We start from the raw sequence: 19906 nt of genomic DNA, 5'->3' as shown, positions 1-19906 counted from the left end.
GGGTTCCGTTGGGTTACGACAGTTGTTCTAAGCTCATGCATAAGTTATATTCTTCAAGAATCAATGGCTAAGTGTCATTCTTTTAAAAGTCCTGAAATGGATTTGGCAATCCCCTTTAAGGGCCAAATGTAAACTCTGTGCACATATCTCACATTAAAACCAATGCATTTAGGCAACGTGTTAACGCATGTGTATTAAATTCGGATCTGGCCATAAGTGTGCAATGTAAGTTTGTGTTAGTGTGTGGACCTTTGGGGTGTTAGTTGATAGTGACCCCCACCACCTATCTGCCTGTTGAACAAAGGGTATCAAGTTCCTCCCTCTGTCTCACTTTTCTTCTCTCTCTCTCATTCTCTCTATCCCTTCCTCTCAGTGCATTTCAGCCATCTGCAACCATATCTCTCGGTGGGCACACCGGGCCGACGTGCTCGTCGCTTTCACAGATTTACGCAAGAGCTGAGCAGCAGGGGGCTTGTCTCCACGGTGACACTAGCTGTCAAGCCAGTCGCATTCTGCTAGCTGAGGAGTCACAGCTGAGGAGGCGGTGACGAGCAGTAATGAAGACATTCCTTCAGACCCGCTTTTAAACCACTAGATGTCAGTGAATAGGAGACAGGGGAAAGTGTCAGATAGTGTAACTCTAGAATGGCACACTATCCAGTATGGTCAGGCTCTGTTGACCATTATAGAGTATATAGCTTCTGAGAACCTTATTGGTACATTTAGAAAGGCCTGGGGAGGGGGATTAAATTATGAGTAGGAAATACTGGATTGGCTAAATGTTCCATGTCGATGGGCCAACAAAAGTGGGGAAAAGAGAAAGCCATTTGGAATTCTATATTGTTAAATCTTTATGGTCTTACAAACAAAATGTTTATTTTTAATCGGGGGGAGGAGTGGTGAGGGGGTCATCCGGCCACTTGTTAGGGTATGCTTATTCACTGGCTATTAATAGCTCTGATATGAAATATAGGAACTAAATGAATGAATATAGTAGGTACATGTATGTGTCATGGTTGGGGTCAGTTCGAATTGAAGGCCGTCAATTGAGGAAGTAAACTGAAATTCCAAATGTAGTAATTGAAAAAAAGGCATACAGTATATTGCCAATGACTTCTTAATAAGCTGAAAAGTAGAAGCTATTTATTTCACCACTTTTTACTTTTACCCCCAATTGTTTTAAACCTTTAAACCCAACTCTGATATGTAAATGTAGGTCAAGAAAATGTATCCTATTACATTGACATAAATATGGTACATTAAAATACTGTACTTAACTTTTTTAACCTTTATTTAACTAGGCAAGTCAGTAAAGTACAAATTCTTATTTTCAATGACGGGCTAGGAACAGTGCCTTGTTCAGGGGCGGAACGACAGATTGTTACCTTGTCAGCTCAAGGATTCGATCTTGCAACCTTCTGGTTACTAGTCCAACGCTCTAACCACTAGACTACCTGCCTCCCCACTACACTTTATATAATGTGATATAATATAATGTCAAATAAATCGAACTAGAAATGGAAGAAGGAAGGAAAACAAAGAGCATAACCCAGAGCCGCTTTTTTTTTGCCTTTGCATGTGATTTAAGGCTTGCACACATAGCACCGAATGTGGATCTAACGTTAGTCTGACGATCGTTCAGCGCGCTGTGTTTTAGGGACCACCTGCAGTAGACCTCAGACTGCCAACATTTTTCATTTGATTTTACATGTTCAATTGGTGCACATTCGGTTAGCAGATTAGAGGTGCAAAGTACTCTCGGCCAGCAAACGCTATTGGTGTGTCTGAGCCCTTAATGGTAGTGTGAGAGGTGATGATTGGGGCAGCGGTTACATACACGAGGTGCAAGTCAAAGTGCTAGAAAAGCAGCAGATGTTGCTACGCTCGCAGCATAGTTTCCCTCTAACATGACAAGTATTCCACAAGTTTAATACGTCGACCAATCTCATGGTAAAATAAACCCCTTTCACCACTCTCCACCTTCTCACCCTCTCTTGTCTCCCCCACCTTATCACTCTTGCCTCTCACTTCGTTTCCTTGGAATCCTCATTGGTTTCAAGTGACAGCCTCTCCCTTTCTCTCTCTCTCCCCCTCTCCCTCTCTCCCTACCTACCTTCCTCCCTGGTGGGTGGGTGACTTAAGTGCCAGGAGAGCTTTGAATAAAAAAGAGAAAGAGAGAGAGAGAGAGAGAGAGAGAGAGAGAGAGAGAGAGAGAGAGAGAGGAGAGAGAGAGAGAGAGAGAGAGAGAGAGAGAGAGAGAGAGAGAGAGAGAGAGAGAGAGAGAGAGAGAGAGAGAGAAATAAAAGGAATAAGCACAGCAAGCCCTCAGACTTCCAGCCGAGACGAGAAGGCACTGGGATAGCCACTGGGATAGTCATGCCTGAAGCCGCTGATGCAGGTATGCACCTGAAATATCATTAATTTGAATCAGTATGTGGAAAGTATTTCTGTTAGAGGATGCATATCTAAGATGTGAGGGTGTAAAGCGCTAAATTGTAAAATGTGATAGAATTTTTACATAGTTGTTAGATATTTAGATAATTGTTCATTTGTTTTGCAAAAGTGGCGTACCGTAGACATATTGTTGCAGTGTTGAACATGCATTCTGATATATATTTACGTTAATGTGCATAGAGTTATTTTGTTGTTAGTAAAGACTACTTCATAAAGAACTCTGTCTAAATATGGAGAAAGGAGTGGGATGTATCTCCAAAATTCCTCACAGAAATGTTTTATTTGAAAGTCATAATTGTTGTCTTCTCATGAATTTAGTAAATTGAGTTGTCAATTTACTAAACAGTTTCGAAAGTGATTGTTTTGAGCAAATGCATAGCTAATATGAATACGGACTGCACTACTGAATATGAATGAAAATACATTCAATGCGAGAGCAATTTCCAAACAGTGCACACAGATGTCATTTATAATACTGTTAGTAAGCTACAGTACATTTCTTTAACCAGACTGCATGGAATTTGGTTCCAGGTAGCAACAACCTGATGTGAAAATGTACTGCATATCTTAGGTTGGAGAGGACAAAATAATGGAGGAAGAGCTTAGTACATACTGTATGTCATGTCAGAAGATGGAGAGAGGAACAGATGACAGGTGCAAGGGAAGTGGTTTGAGGGACTAGTTTGCTGAGAAAAATTACTACACATACAGAGGGTCTAATCTCATTGCCCTCTCAGTTTCGTCACTGCAACACAACATGAACTTGATCCAGATAATTACTATTGGTGTATGACACTATAGGGTGACCAAATGCATGTGTACAGAATCAGATGAGCTAATCAGGTGATGCAGTCATAAGCGATGTATAGCTTACATATGCCCTAGGAAACTGATGATGTGTACAAGTTTAAAAGTGCAGGCTCTTGTACATGTGAAATAAATGATCATACGTGATGGCTTTGCTATGGAAAACTCAGCAGTCGTTAAGTTTTATCAAATCAATTGTACAGTATCAGGGGGAAGTTTTGTAAAAATAAATAAAATAATTGTGAATAGTACAGTTCTGTGTAAGTCGCATTCTGTGATTTCATACAGATATATGCTCCCTCAAAAGGTAAAAAAAACCAACAAGAACATACAAAATGTGGACTATAAGCTCTGATATATTGATACCATGACAAACCCGGAAATTGTATTTGTATGAGACATAGAAATGTAACAAATTGAGCTGACATCACAACCAATGGATTGGAACACTATCTACTCTATAATTTACTATCTGATATGTGGTCATAACACTTATGTCAATTCAGTCTACTAGTTACGTGTCCAGAAGTACGTGTATTTTAATCGCTCCTCAGTTTTTTCCAAATATTACAGCTCATACAAAAGCATATACCTCACCAATATTCACACATTTTCTGCACCTGTCCTGAAAAACACAAAAACATTTTCTTTCAAGGTTTACTTCCATTTGATTTTGTTCCACATTTGCTAGCTGGTTTCGCTCCAGACCTTTGATTTATACACACATGCATGCTAGGGAAGGCATGCATTGGGAATAATGCCTGTCTTGGAAGATTTCATTTCCTGGTTACTCCGCAGGACTGTCGTAAAGTTGGTAAATATACTGTTGTTTATGATAATGTCATTTAGCTGATGACAACATATCGAAAATAAGCTTGGTAGCGTCATGGCGTTTGAATCCCAACTTTTCCTACCCATCAAAGTTAGACTGACACTTAGTAACCCAGTAACGTTTGGGTATGTCATGACTTCAATCTTGTCATAAAACTTCACACACTATATTTAGTGATGTGTGTCTATGGCGGATTTCAATATATGGTTGGCTTCCTCTCCTCTGAAGAGCGATCTGTCCTCCTTTTTAACATCCACTTTGACTAAGTGTTACCGTAAATCACAACGCTGACGGTAACCTGAGAGAGGGACTAGAAAACCAGAATGTGAGAGGGAGATGAGTTTTGAAGACACCACGTTGATTTCAAGACAGAACAATTGGCCTTGTCTTTCTGTCGTCGTTGCTCTACCACCTTTTCCCTCTGACAAAAAATCTCTATATTCCTTTGACACGTATCGCTGTCTGTTTTACACTGTGTTAGTCTTCAATGACAGTCTATGAAGTCTTGAAATGTAATACACATTAAGCACTACTAAGTTTTGAAGCTCCCACAGCTCCTTATCTTTGTGAAGGCCTATTGCCACATTTCCAAGATTTCAGGACTTCTGTCCTACCATCTGTCACCTATGATACAGTGACCACTGTAACCCCCATAAACTTTCACCTCCTTTCATCTACTCGCGTTCTCCCAGAGCCATCCTTTTTCACCCTGAATTTACTGTTGGTTGGGCCTTAAGATAGATATGATATCCCCTTGCCGTGTCGGAACCCCCGCCACCATCTTAGACCTTTCTTGGCCCCGTTCTCACTCAACCGCTAACCTTTGACTGCACAGCTCAAATAACCACCACCCTTCCTGATTGACGGGTTCCTGTACATTAGGCTTACCAGAAAAAAACTCTAAATATAATATCATTTTGAAGGACAGATACAAACAGTTTATTTCAGTATGAAAATACTCTGAAAATGTGAAAATACATTACAGTTTAATAACAAACTTCTGCCATAAAGATAAAAAAAAAACAGGAAATACCCATTTGTACCAAGTATTTACGGAGTTTATAATCATTCATAAACGATTGACATACATTGGGGCAGCTTTTCTGCCTGTCATTTTAGCTACTCAGGATACAGAGTAATCTACTCTGTGTATATTTTACCCGTTTGTCCTTCAAACTACTTATCAATGCCTTGGGGGGGTCTTGCATTTCTGTGTCGTTCCATTATTAGGTAACCACAAGACCATTTCTTTCTTTTTATCACTGATCTCTCTCTTCCCCCTTCTCCCAGTTAAAAATATCCCGACTTCACCTCTAACCTTTTTTCTCATCTACATTACTCCATCCACATTAATATGATATCACGCCGGCATATAAGGTTTTATCGTATCCAACTTGCAATATAATTTGCTATAAATCATGATCTAATCCTCCTTCTGTCTCTACAGATGTAGGATCTTGTAGTGTATTTGAGGTTTAAAAAGGCTTCTGAAGTTAGTAATTTCCACTTAGAAATGTCAGAAATGTCCCTTATGAAAATGTATCAACCCCTACAAAACTGTCCATTAATTACAATCAATATAATAATTCCTTTTTCCTGTTGCTGCGGGATTATTTTCCTGCTGTAGCAAACTGGCTCAAATTAAGATCTTTCATCTGTACTTTTTCAAAAAATATAGTCCAACCCTTCCTATTTCAACTAGTTTCTCATCCCACCATTTCCCGACTCCTCTCTCAAAAACTTGACAGGTCTGCTTTCAACATAAGTGGAGAGAGATAGGGAGAGAGCAAAGGTTGGCAGGTAGCCTAGTGGTTAAGAGCATAGGGCCAGTAACTGAAAGGTTGCTGGGTTGAATCCCTGAGCCAACTATGTGAAAAATCTGTTGACATTCCCTTCTGCAAGACACTTAACCCTCTGGATAATAGCTACTGCTAAAATGTCAAATTAAATGTAGAGATGACAGTTTGTTGGCCATAATTCCTTTCATCTCTGCAAAACATTATGGCGGCAAAATGAACTCTTCATCATCCTCTCTCATGCTTCCTGTAAATCTTTATTTTGTTTTCCTCAACATGGCTTGTGCAATGCACTTCTTGAAACCAGAAAAGGAAAAGGGTGGCACTCAAAAAACATCATTATTCCAGTGTTCTTGCCACTATTACATTTTTGGCCCATATTGTATTGATTGCTTTTGAAGGCATTCTCCCAATATTATGTCACTCTTTCAAGACATACAGTGCCTTCAAAAAGTATTGACACCGCTTGACTTTTTGTTGTGTTACAGCCTGGATTTAAAATTGATAACATTTTTTATTTTGTTTCGCTGGCCTACACACAATATCCCATAATGTCATAATTATTAAAAAAGGAAATGCTCAAATGTCTTGGGAAATGGCAAACCTAAATAAGTTCAGGAGAAAAACTTTGCATAATAAGTTGCTTGGACTCACTCTGTGTGCAATATGTGTTTAACATGATTTTGAATGACTACCTCATCTCTGTGCCCTACAAATACAATTATCTGTAAGGTCCCTCAGTCGAGCAGTGAATTTCAAACACAGATTCAACCACAAAGACCAGGGAGGTTTCCCAATGCCTCGCAAAGAAGGGCACCTATTGGTAGATGGGTAAAAAAAAAATTCAAAGCAGACACTGAATATCTCTTTGAGCACGGTGCAGTTATTAATTACACTTTGGATGGTGTATCAACGCACACCGTCATTACAAAGATGCAGTCATCGTTCCTAATTCAGTTGCTGGAAAGGAAGGAAACTGCTCAATTACAGAGTTTAACGGCTGTGATAGGAGAAAAATTAAGACGTATCAACAACATTGTAGTTATTCCACAATACTAACCTAATTGACAGTGAAAAGAAGGAATCCTGTACAGACTAACAAATATTCCAAAACATACATCCTGTTTGAAACAAGACACTAAAGTAATACTGCAAAAAATGTGGCAAAGCAATTAACTTTTTGTCCTGAATACAAAGTATTATGTTTGGGGCAAATCCAATACCACACATTACTGAGTACATTTCTCCATATTTTCAAACATAGTGGTGGCTGCATCATGTTATGGGTATGCTTGTAATCGTTAAGGATTGGGGAGTTTTTCAGCATAAAAAATAAAGAGAATGGAGCTAAGCAGAGGCAAAATCCTAGAGGGAACCCTGATTCGGTCTGCTTTGCACCAGACACTGGGAGATGAATTCACCTTTCAGAAGGACAATAACCTTAAACACAAGGGCAAAGCTACACTGGAGTTGCTAACCAAGAAGACAGTGAAGGTTCCTGAGTGGCTGAGTTAGAATTTTGACATAAATATACTTGAAAAACTATGGCAAGACCTGGAAATGGTTGTCTAGCAATGATCAACAACCAATTTGACAGAGCTTGATGAATTTTGAAAAGGAATAAAGGGGAAATGTTGCACAATCCAGTTGTGGAAAGCACTTAAATAGATTTACCCAGAAAGACACACTCTTGTAATCACTGTCAAAGGTGCTTCTACAAAGTATTGACTCATGGGTGTGAATACTTATGTAAATTAGTTATTTCTTAAAAAAAATGTCTATACATTTTCAAAAATTCTGTTTTCACTTTCTTATTATGGGGTACTGTGTCGATGGTTGAGAAAAAAATATTTTATCAATTTTGAATTCAGGCTGTAACGCAACATAATGTGGAATAAGTCAAGGGACTCCCCATTGTAGGTTTATACTTTACCTCCTTATCTGTCTTGTTTCTGTCAAGGCTCTCTTCATGGCAACTTACAGTGAGCTCCAAAAGTATTGGGACAGTGGCACATTTTTTGTTGTTAGGGCAACAGACCAGGCGATATGTCTGCCTCCCCATGTAGGATTAATAAATCTTATCATCAGGACTGTCGTTTGAAATCACATTGATTTACCACAAGGCTTAACCGTCCTCCAGATGCGTCCATAAAAGATGCCATCTACGTGTCTGTGTATGGCCATGTTGCACCAGATCACATGCTCTTAGCTAAAGATAGCAAGACTGTAACTAAATATACAGTATCTGTTTCTATGTACATATTTAAAATAATTGTATGATATGGGCTGACTATTACATCAGTCCCGGCCTAAAGTTCCTATTGGCTCAGGGCCAAGGTGGGCAAGGTCAAGGGGGCTGATTAGTGGGTGGAAGGTCCCTTGAGAGGTCAGAGGCGTGACCTGTAAACAGACTCTTCACACTTCCAAGGCAGCGAGAGCCCTTCCTCACGCAGCAGACTGGCCATAAATGTAATCAACTCTAGCTGAGGGGGAGAGGGATTTTAACAGCTGCCCCTCCAAATTAAAAGAACTTGGACTCAAAGGACCATTCAGTCACTGTCCCAATACTTTTGGAGAATTGCATTGAATTGATTGCTTTTGAAGGCATTCTCCCAATATGATGTCACTCTTTCAAGACATACAGTGCCTTCAAAAAGTATTGACACCGCTTGAGTTTTTGTTGTGTTGCAGCCTGGATTTAAAATTGATTAAAATTTAGATTTTGTTTCGCTGGCCTACATACACTGGGTGTCAATGACCTCCCTATCATCACTACACAGCATTTCTCAAATGAAAAGTAAAGAAATGAGTTGTATTAATAAATCCTATTATCAGGACTGTCATTTAAAATCACATTGATTTACCACAAGGCTTAACCGTTCCTCCAGATGCGTCCATAAAAGAAGCCTTATAAGTGTCTGTGTATGGCCATGTTGCACCAGTGCTACAGTAGATCACATGCTCTGAGCTAAAGATAGCAAGACTGTAACTAAATATACAGTATCTGTTTGTATGTAGGCCGTCAATTGTAAATAAGAATTTGTTCTTAACTGACTTGCCTAGTTAAATAAAAGGTACAAATAAAAAGTACATATTTTAAATAATTTTATGGTATGGGCTGGCTGACTCTTATTAAATCAGACCAGTGGTGTGGCTACGATCCGATCGATGTTCCTTAGACTAGGTACCTTGTAGTCCTCAAGCTTGGTCTTGATCATGTGGCTGTCTTGCTTTGGCTTGAGTACTCCTGGTCTGCAGGAGGAGGTTTGTGCAAGGTCTTTAGCCAGCTGCATTCCAGTGCTCCTAGGGTTATGCCTCCTGTGATTTTGGCTGTGATGAGATGGGTGGGACCAGTAGGCCACCTTGAGGAGCAGTTGGCCATTGCAGCTTAGCCGTCCCATTCGCGCTGTGCTCTTGGGGGCTGTGACAAGGTGACTGGTCATGGTCTCCTTGACTTAGATCTTGTGAAGGACGTGGAGGTGGCGTCCCTCACAGATGTTGCAGAGTTTCTTGAGGTTGCACAACTCTGCCGAGTGCTATCGGTCACATCTGGTGCAGCGCTCCTCCTCGTCTAGGAGTAAGTAGAGTAGCGCTGGAGCTAGTCCTTAAACCTATATCGAAGTGGCGAGGCTGGCTTTCCCCAGGGTGGACTCTGGTCGGTTCCGTGGAGAATGTTAGTGCCCCATCTCTTCTGTGGGCATACGCTCACGGCTCTCTCTGGTCGCTTGTGCCCTGCCCTGACACTCTGCCTCAATCTGGAGCCAATTCACTAGGTCTGTGAGATCAGGACACTCACCATCGAGTGGGCAAGGATGGAGAATCTGCGGAGACCCTTTGGATCATCCAGGCAGACGTCCGCAGCATTCATCGTGTGGGCGATCTGCTCAAGTGCCAGGTTGTGTGGGTGGCTCCACTGCTGCCCAAGGGCATGCATCACTGCTGTATAGGGAGCTGGATGATTCTTTATATATTTTTGTTGTTGTTGTTGGACATATAAAGAAATACAAATTACAAATGTAACAGGCATATCCTTTTATCGCCCTATACCTATTGAAACACCTCCCTTCCCTTAACAACAAAAGCAGCGTATATATACAAAATTAAATACATGTAAAAAATTATAAATATATACATTTATATGCACATATGTACACATACATATACACATACAGTTGAAGTCGGAACTTTACATACACCTTAGCCAAATACATTTAAACTCAGTTTTTCACAACTCCTGACATTTAATCTGAGTAAAAATTCCCTGTTTTAGGTCAATTAGGATCACCCCTTTATTTTAAGAATGTGAAATAATGTCAGAATAATAGTAGAGAGAATGATTTATTTCAGCTTTTATTTCTTTCATCACATTCCCAGTGGGTGAGAAGTTACAAACACTCAATTAGTATCTGGTAGCATTGCCTTTAAATTGTTTAATTTGGGTCAAACGTTTTGTGTAGCCTTCCACAAGCTTCCCACAATAAGTTGGGTGAATTTTGGCCCATTCCTCCTGACTGAGCTGGTGTAACTGAATCAGGTTGCTAAGGCCTCCTTGCTTGCACACGCTTTTTCAGTTCTGTCCACAAATTTTCTATAGGGTTGAGGTCAGGGCTTTGTGATGACCACTCCAATACCTTGACTTTGTTGTCCTTAAGCCATTTTGCCACAACTTTGGAAGTATGCTTGGGGTCATTGTCCATTTGGAAGACCCATTTGCGACCAAGCTTTAACTTCCTGACTGATGTCTTGAGATGTTGCTTCAATATATCCACATAATTCTCCTACCTCATGATGCCATCTATTTTGTGAAGTGCACCAGTCCCTCCTGCAGCAAAGCACCCCCACAACATGATGCTGCCACCCCCGTGCTTCACGGTTGGGATGGTGTTCTTTGGCTTACAGGCCTCCCCATTTTTCCTCCAAACATAACGATGGTCATTATGGCCAAACAGTTCTATTTTGTTTCATCAGACCAGAGGACATTCTCCAAAAAGTACGATCTTTGTCCCCATGTGCAGTTGAAAACCGTAGTCTGTCTTTTTATGGCGGTTCTGGAGCAGTGGCCTCTTCCTTGCTGAGCAGCCTTTCAGGTTATGTCGATATAGGACTCGTTTTACTGAGGATATAGATACTTCTGTTTCCTCCAGCATCTTCACAAGGTCCTTTGCTGTTGTTCTGGGATTATTTGCACTTTTCGCACCAAAGTACGTTCATCTCTAGGAGAGAACGCATCTCCTTCCTGAGAGGTATGACAGCTGCTTGGTCCCATGGTGTTTATACTTATGTACTATTGTTTGTACAGATGAACGTGGTACCTTCAGGCGTTTGGAAATTGCTCCCAAGGATGAACCAGACTTGTGGAGGTCTACAATTGTTTTTCTGAGGTCTTGGCTGATGTCTTTTTATTTTCCCATGATGTCAGCAAAGAGGCACTGAGTTTGAAGGTAGGCCTTGAAATACATCCACAGGTACTCAAATTATGTCAATTAGCCTATCAGAACCTTCTAAAGCCATGACATAATTTTCTGGAATTTTCCAAGCTGTTTAAAGGCACAGTCAACTTAGTGTATGTAAACTTCTGACCCACTGGAATTGTGATACAGTGAAAAAATCTGTCTGTAAAGAATTGTTGGAAAAATTACTTGTGTCATGCACAAAGTAGATGTCCTAACCGACTTGACAAAACTATAGTTAGTTAAAAAGAAATGTGTGGAGTGGTTGAAAAACGAGTTTCAGTGACTCCAACCTAAGTGTATGTAAACTTCCGACTGTACATACATACATACATACATACATACATACATACATACATACATACATACATACATACATACATACATACAGTGAGGGAAAAAATTATTTGATCCCCTGCTGATTTTGTACGTTTGCCCATTGACAAAGAAATGATCAGCCTATAATTTTAATGGTAGGTTTATTTGAACAGTGAGAGACAGAATAACAACAAAAGAATCCAGAAAAACGCATGTCAAAAATGTTATAAAATTATTAGCATTTTAATGAGGGAAATAAGTATTTGACCCCTCTGCAAAACATGACTTAGAACTTGGTGGCAAAACCCTTGTTGGCAATCACAGATGTCAGACGTTTCTTCTTGTTGGCCACCAGGTTTGCACACATCTCAGGAGGGATCTCAGGAGGGATCTTCTCCAAGTTATTAAGGTTTCGAGGCTGACGTTTGGCAACTCGAACCTTCAGCTCCCTCCACAGATTTTCTATGGGATTAAGGTCTGGAGACTGGCTAGGCCACTCCAGGACCTTAATGTGCTTCTTCTTGAGCCACTCCTTTGTTGCCTTGGCCGTGTGTTTTGGGTCATTGTCATGCTGGAATACCCATCCACGACCCATTTCCAATGCCCTGGCTGAGGGAAGGAGGTTCTCACCCAAGATTTGACGGTACATGGCCCCGTCTATCGTCCCTTTGATGCGGTGAAGTTGTCATGTCCCCTTAGCAGCAAAACCCCCCCAAAGCATAATGTTTCCACCTCCATGTTTGACGGTGGGGATGGTGTTCTTGGGGTCATAGGCAGCATTCCTCCTCCTCCAAACACGGCGAGTTGAGTTGATGCCAAAGAGCTCCATTTTGGTCTCATCTGACCACAACACTTTCACCCAGTTGTCCTCTGAATCATTCAGATGTTCATTGGCAAACTTCAGACGGGCATGTATATGTGCTTTCTTGAGCAGGGGGACCTTGCGGGCGCTGCAGAATTTCAGTCCTTCACAGCGTAGTGTGTTACCAATTGTTTTCTTGGTGACTATGGTCCCAGCTGCCTTGATATCATTGACAAGATCCTCCCGTGTAGTTCTGGGCTGATTCCTCACCGTTCTCATGATCATTGCAACTCCATGAGGTGAGATCTTGCATGGAGCCCCAGGCCGAGGGAGATTGACAGTTCTTTCGTGTTTCAGCCATTTGCAAATAATCGCACCAACTGTTGTCACTTTCTCACCAAGCTGCTTGGCGGTGGTCTTGTAGCCCATTCCAGCCTTGTGTAGGTCTACAATCTTGTCCCTGACATCCTTGGAGAGCTCTTTGGTCTTGGCCATGGTGGAGAGTTTGCAATCTGATTGATTGATTGCTTCTGTGGACAGGTGTCTTTTATACAGGTAACAAACTGAGATTAGGAGCACTGTGCTCCTAATCTTAGCTCGTTACGTATAAAAGACACCTGGGAGCCAGAAATCTTTCTGATTGAGAGGGGGTCAAATACTTCTTTCCCTCATTAAAATGCAAAACAATTTAGAACATTTTTGACATGCGTTTTTCTTAATTTTTGTTGTTGTTATTCTGTCTCTCACTGTTCAAATAAACTTACCATTAAAATTATAGACTGATCATTTCTTTGTCAGTTGGCAAACGTACAAAATCAGCAGGGGATCAAATACTTTTTTCCCTCACTGTACATACATATACACAAAAATAAAATAAAAATATCACAACATACTGTCCCTTCCCTCCCACACCATTTCATATCCCCTGTTGGCCAAAATTCTTACTCCTGATCAATAGAAGGCAACTGTTCAAAAAAGGACATTTAAGGCTGCCATCTCAATAAAAAGTAATCAGTACAACCTCTCAAAGTGTTTAAAAATTGTTCTAAGTGTATAAAAGACATGAGATCTTTCAACCAGGCTGATACAGTGGGAGGTTTGGAGAATTTCCAATTAAGCAAGATCTGCCGGCGGGCTATGAGGGAAGCAAACACTACAGCATTTGCTTTACTTTTAGTGAGACTAGGCAACAATGACAGAACTCCAATAGCTATCAAAGGACAAGGCTGCAGGTCGATATCTAGAATTTTAGAGAGAGTATAAAAATACGAAGGTCAATACTCAGAAAGCTTAGAACATGAATAAACATAATGGACGTGGTGTGCCGAAGTGATTGAACATCTATCACATGTAATTTGTGTCAGGGAGGAATTTTGTACGCTTTTCTTTGGTGTAGTGATTTCTGTGCAAGACCTTGAACTGAATTCAACTCAATCGAGCACATGAGGATGTGGAGTTAACACTACGAAGGCCCTCCTCCCATCAGTCATCTGTATGTTCAAGTTCACTACCCGTTTGTCTTGATTTTGTTTATTGGAGAGGGTTCAGAGGAAAGCATAATGTCATATAATCTAGAAATATCTACTAGCAATGTCTTGGGAGGTAGTTGAGGAAAGGTGGGAAAATGAAAGCGAACAAAGTTGCAGGCTTGAAAATAACGGAAAATATTAGAATGAGACAGATTACATTTAGCTACGAGATCATTAAAATGGGCAAACTTCCCATCTAAAAATAAATCTTTGAAACATACCAAACCTCTCTCTCGCCACAAAACAAAAGCCTGGTCGAGTTTGGAGGGTAAAAATAGGTGGTTGTTTCAGATAGGGCTTAGAAGAGATGGGGCAGAAAGTCTACAATGTTGACGAAATTGTCTCCAGATCTTCAAAGTAGAGAGCACAATGGGGTTTCCAGTATACTTTGAAGGACACAAGGAGCACAAGTAGGAGCAGAAAGGGAGGATGATTGGCAGGAGTGTGCTTCTAATGAGCACCAGTTGGTACTTGAAGCATTACACCAGACCATAATCTTTTGAATATTGGCTGCCCAATAGTAAAAAAGTACATTTGGAAGTGCCAATCCTCCATCTTGTCTCCTTCTTTTAAATATTGCTCTACGTATCCTAGGTGATTATCCTGCCCAGATAAAATTACTGATGAGCCTATCCGACTTGGTAAACAATGATTTTGGCAGAAAGATCGAAAGACATTGAAAAACGTATAGAAACCTAGGTAAAATTTTCATTTTAACAGATTGGATTCTGCCAGCTAAGGTGAAAGGCAGACTATCCCAGCATTGTAAGTCTGCTTTAACTCGTGTAACTAGACTTGCAAAGTTAGTTTTATGGAGGGTAGCCAGAGAATGTGTTATATTCACGCCTAAATAGGAAAATCCATAGGGCGACAGACGGAAAGGCAGGGCTCCAGGCGGAATTTGCGTGGCAGCGGGGTTGATCGGAAAACATTAACTTTTCTGAATTTTCCATTTGTAACCTGAGAATGATCCAAATGTGTTTAAAATATGCAGTATGTTATCGACAGAGTTCTCAGGGTTAGTGATATATAATAGTAGATCATCTGCATATAGTGACACTTTGTGTTCTTCACCAGCTCAGTGGATTCTAGTGAATGATGATGATCATTTGAAGGCCAAGTAAAGCGGTTCTATCATATCTGCAAAAAGGTGCGGGGACATTGGCCAACCTTGACAGGTCCCTCTGGAGAGGGAAAAGTATTTTGAATGTTGAGAGTTGGTGTACGCTAGCCGTAGGAGAAGAATAGAGGAGATGTATCCATGAGATAAAATTGGACCCAAAACCAAATCTTAAATAATCCCACTCCATCCGGTCGAAAGCCTTCTCCGCATCAAGAGAAACAACAATTTTGTGGTCTGGAGAGACAGAAGGAGCGAGTTTAATGCTCAAAAGACGGCGTACATTGGAAAACAGTTGTCGCCCTTTGATGATCATCAGATATGACACACTGAAGGCAGGGTTCCAACAGGCATGCTAGAACCTTAGCTAATAGTTTAACATTAGCATTCAAAAGTGAACTGGGCTGATATCCACTACATTCTGCCGGATCTTTATCTTTCTTGGGTATAAGTGAGGCTTGAGTTAGCGTCAGGGGGAGAGAGCCATGTGATAACGAGTCAGTGAACATATCTAATAGTATGGGGTATAGTTGATCTGAGAATTTTGTATAAAAATCAATGGGGAAGCCATCAGGGCCTTGCCACTTTGCATTAACTTTAGACCCTTTGTTATCTCATCTAGATGCAGAGGGTTATCCAGAACTTTACTCATGTCCATATCAATAGATGGAATATCCAAGTTATTTAAAAAGTTGTGAACTTCCGTATGTGTAAGAGTTCCATGTCACCAGTCTGACTGGAAGCCCCAAAATGTCAAATGGAGAAAAAGGAAAAGAGAGATTGAGAGAGGAGCAGCATGAAAAAAAACATCTGAATAATAAATAAAAAACCTTTAGAGAAACAGAAACAGAGCACAAGAATCTTTGGATAATGCCAACATAATGTTCAATGGCCATAATATGAAGTCCACTAGGTGTTGCCACATGGCTGAGATAATGAGAAACATTCGAAATTAACCAGTAGGCTATGAAAAGGGTCAGCCCCTGTCTTGGTAAATTTTTACAAATGTCCTTAGGTGGAAACAATTAAATAACAGTATACAAACGGACAACTAGCATTTTGGATATATACAATTAAGCAAACGAACCATGGGTCTAAACTCTTCAGCTAGTGCAACAATTTAACAAGAGTGAAATTGGAAGAGAAGAGTGATAGTTTTAGACTCCAATGTCATAGTGGAGTCCCAGATAAAGTGAATGTGACTGAGGACCATCAGTGAGCAACATCACCAATTAAGGCCAACGTAAACCACGGTAGTTCAGAATGTCCATCAATAACATTTAAAAATACAATAAAAAAAACGTTATACATCAAGGAGAGCCCCAATGAAAAATGCATTTACATATACACAAATATCGGTAGACAGGATCGGTGTCTAACTTGCAAGTAACAGTATCCAAAATAGCCTACAGGTGGCCAAACTATCATGTGGGCTATAGATTGCCATAAGTGGAACAGCAAAATCAAAGCCTTAGTCAAAATAAATAAATCAAAATGCTGCGCTTTCAACAGCGATTGTCTTTGATTAAGAAACTAAATGAGATCAAATGAAAGTTTAAGGTACAGTGAGACAATGAGTTATGTGCTGCCTCAAACATACATACTCTAGCCGGCAAACTTTCGCATAGGATTATTTCACGAGAAACGGATCGATAGATAGCCATAGATGTATGTAGCTTAGTGTCCACACGGTCACTAGGACTAACGTTACTCACATAATACAGGCAGGTGAGCAATCGATTGTATTTGAAATATTGCGAAAGGCCTGTTTGGTCTGCATGCTGTTATTTCACTGACATATTTGCTGTGTGTTCCCGATTGTAGGCTATGCCTTGTTATTGAGCTACAATCCACAGTGAGGCTATTTTTTAAAAGAAGCTATTGATCCTCTGTGGCTTAATTATAGGCCTTTTCATGGTGTAGTAGGCTATTCTGAATGATTTAATTTATTTCTGAACAGACAGCAGTAAGTCTATAACTTTGGTAAATGTATTTCAATTCATCAGGGGTGCCACAGTTCCTTCAGAACCCTTTGCACGGCTATGGTTCTCTAAGGAAATAAATGATGGTCAACGCTGGAGAGATGAGAACTGCAGGCTCATGTCTATCAGAGCAGACAGGGAGAAAGAACATAGAAAGTTAATCTCATTCTAGTAATGTGAGAGATACTGCCGCAATTCTCACAAAGCCACGGCCACGCGTTGGTCTCAAACATAGGTTACAATGTTGCGCAAATCATAAACCCGGGCCGGCCCAACCCAAATCAACTCTTAGAATATTAGGCCAGGGCTGAAAATCTACTTTTCCACATTATGTTTTTTTGTGGGGGCAGGATAACTAACAAAGAGGCAACTCAAATTAAAAAGATTTTTCATGTCACGAGAGGTACCGGATCCAACAAAACAGTCCAAAACGGAGAAGTGCCGGAACCTGTTCTGCTCAAATGAAACACTGGCTCTGTTCCTTGCCTCAGGCTACACAGGTGGTTCTCTCACCAAGTGATCATATTTTCACCCATCAGACTATTCTCAATTTAATCTTGTCTTTACTAATATGTTAAATTCGTTTTGATTTAGAATGGCCTGTCATCAAATGGGCAAGAACAGGGGCAAGACTAAAAATACATGTCATCCATATACACTGGAATAGTGAATGGAAGCCACTTTTCCGCATGTACATTTTTCACTCATGTTGGGTAGGCTACTCCGGTTCTGGTAATTTCGCTGCACCACAGGTGATATACCACTCAAACTCTGAATGCCATGGGCTGTCCAACTGTGTTCCTGCTGCTACCCAGTGCTTAATTTGGGAAACCAAGTTAAATCTGTTTGGGAACATCAATAGAAACATATTTCATGAAAATGTTGACATCTCTCTGAAAGGGCAACCAGTGAAGAACAAACACCATTGTAAATACAACCCATATTTACTTTTGTACATCATTATGACACTGGACATAGCCATAATATGACATTTGAAATGTGCCTAAACTTGTGAGTTTAATGTTTACTGTAATATTGTTATTGTTTATTTCACTTTTGTTTATTATCTATTTCACTTGCTTTGGCAATGTTACCATATGTTTCCCATGCCAATAAAGCCCATTTGAATTGATTTGAATTGAGTTGAAAGCAATGAAGGAGAGAGGGGAGTAGATGGAAACTCATGGTGGTGAGATATAAGGTATAAGGTAATGTGTCAGTCTATTAATTATGACATTTAAAAAAATACCCTATTACTAGGCTATTCGAAATCTAAAACAAATCCACTATAAATGTAGGCTAAATCTGCCACTTTTTGATTTAGGCTAGACCAATTATGTACCAAAGATATCTTGAATCAGTATTTTTTCAATGTTTTTCTGCTATGTGTAATATGTGGTTGGCTATGTATTGTATAATGGCACAATCATTATTTTAATTCAGGGTTTTTGGCAGGCAAGCTGCAGAAGGACGAGTAGGCTACAATTCCCCATCGTTTATCAGAGCAATTTTGATGGCCAGCTAGCGAAAAAGTTTGCGAGGGTTTATTTAATGTTCCTTCGTTAGATTTTAGCTCATCTTGCTCTGGCTAGCATTAGTTGTTGATCTTGTTGTTGTTGATGTGCATAACTGAGGGAGAGAAGGCTTACCTTTTCATTGTTGTTTGATCAATGGGACTGTAAAGTTCCCAAATCTAAAAGGACTCCTGTGGTATTAACATATTTGCAGAAATCCATTCAGTTGAATTTTGTGGCTTTTGGCGAATGCGTTCTAATGATGTAAAGTAATGCTGTTGCAACTGCCTTTAAACACACAGTCCAGTTCAAAGTGAATGATGGCAGGCCTGTGTGGCAAATAGCTTGTTTTTATAAAGGCCTACTGTAAATCTGATTGGCTATGGCGCACCGGTCTGCGTAGACTCCGGTCCTGGAAAAGACAGATGTTTTTATTAGGTTTTATTTACTGCAGTGTCTATTGTCTAAACGCACGGCCGCTTTCCCACTCTATATTGCTGTAGAATTGTCACAAATGCCTTAGAATATATAATTCCCAAACATTCTAAGAATTTCTGAAAACGTGAAAAAGACCATTTTAAGCGCTTGCTTGTCAGAAAATGTTTTAATAAGTGTCATATTCTTCCTGGGGGTGTATATGAACCGATTTGAATAATGTTTCATGCTGCTAAAATGCTGTCAGTTCCACTTTAAATATTGATGTCACAAATGTATTATTTGTACAGTTCTTTATTACAAATGTTGTTATTTATTTCATTTGACTGTGTAAAACCTAGCAGTACTAGTTATTTCTCTGAAAGTGAGGTGTCTACAGTATATAGCATTTAGCAAAAAAACATGATTATTTGTCTCTCTGAAATGAAACTGTCACAACTGTCGTCATGGAGAGAAGAAGTGGACCAAAATGCAGCAAAGTTAGTGTTCAGCATCATTTAATTCAAAAAAAGATCACTGGAACACTACAAAACAAGAAAATACCGACAGCTCAACAGTACTGACAGCATAACACACTGAACAGAAACAATTACCCACAACCCCAAAGAAAAACACACACTCCTATATTGGACTCCCAATCAAAGGCAACTCAACACACCTGCCTTCAATTGGGAGTCCTAATCAGCAACACAACCATTCACACACACAAAAACCCTGCCACATCCTGACCAAAACTAATCCAATTGCTCCCTCTGCTGGTCAGGATGTGACAGTACCCCCCCCCCCCCTCAAGGTGCAGACCCCGTAATGCACCTTACAAAAAGAAAACACAACAAAAAATCCCCAATACCCCAACAAAACTAATAA

The 19906-nt window shown here is 40.2% G+C and overlaps 1 protein-coding gene across 3 annotated transcripts in view; it reads left to right on the top strand.

The window, feature by feature from the left end:
- The first annotated feature begins 2262 nt into the window (after positions 1-2262).
- LOC106579178 (myosin-binding protein C, fast-type) overlaps positions 2263-19906 on the top strand; it is a 56755-nt gene continuing 39111 nt past the window's right edge. For all 3 annotated transcript variants that reach the window (XM_082965869.1, XM_082965868.1, XM_082965867.1), the window contains exon 1: positions 2263-2398. In XM_082965869.1, the coding sequence (XP_082821995.1) occupies positions 2377-2398 (22 nt within the window). In that variant the 5' untranslated portion in view covers positions 2263-2376. The remainder of the gene's footprint in view (positions 2399-19906) is intronic.

This window comes from Salmo salar, chromosome 19 (assembly GCF_965601325.2).
Source record: "Salmo salar chromosome 19, fSalSal1, whole genome shotgun sequence".
NCBI classification, from domain to species: domain Eukaryota; kingdom Metazoa; phylum Chordata; class Actinopteri; order Salmoniformes; family Salmonidae; genus Salmo; species Salmo salar.
This window is presented reverse-complemented; position numbering and strand designations above follow the sequence as displayed.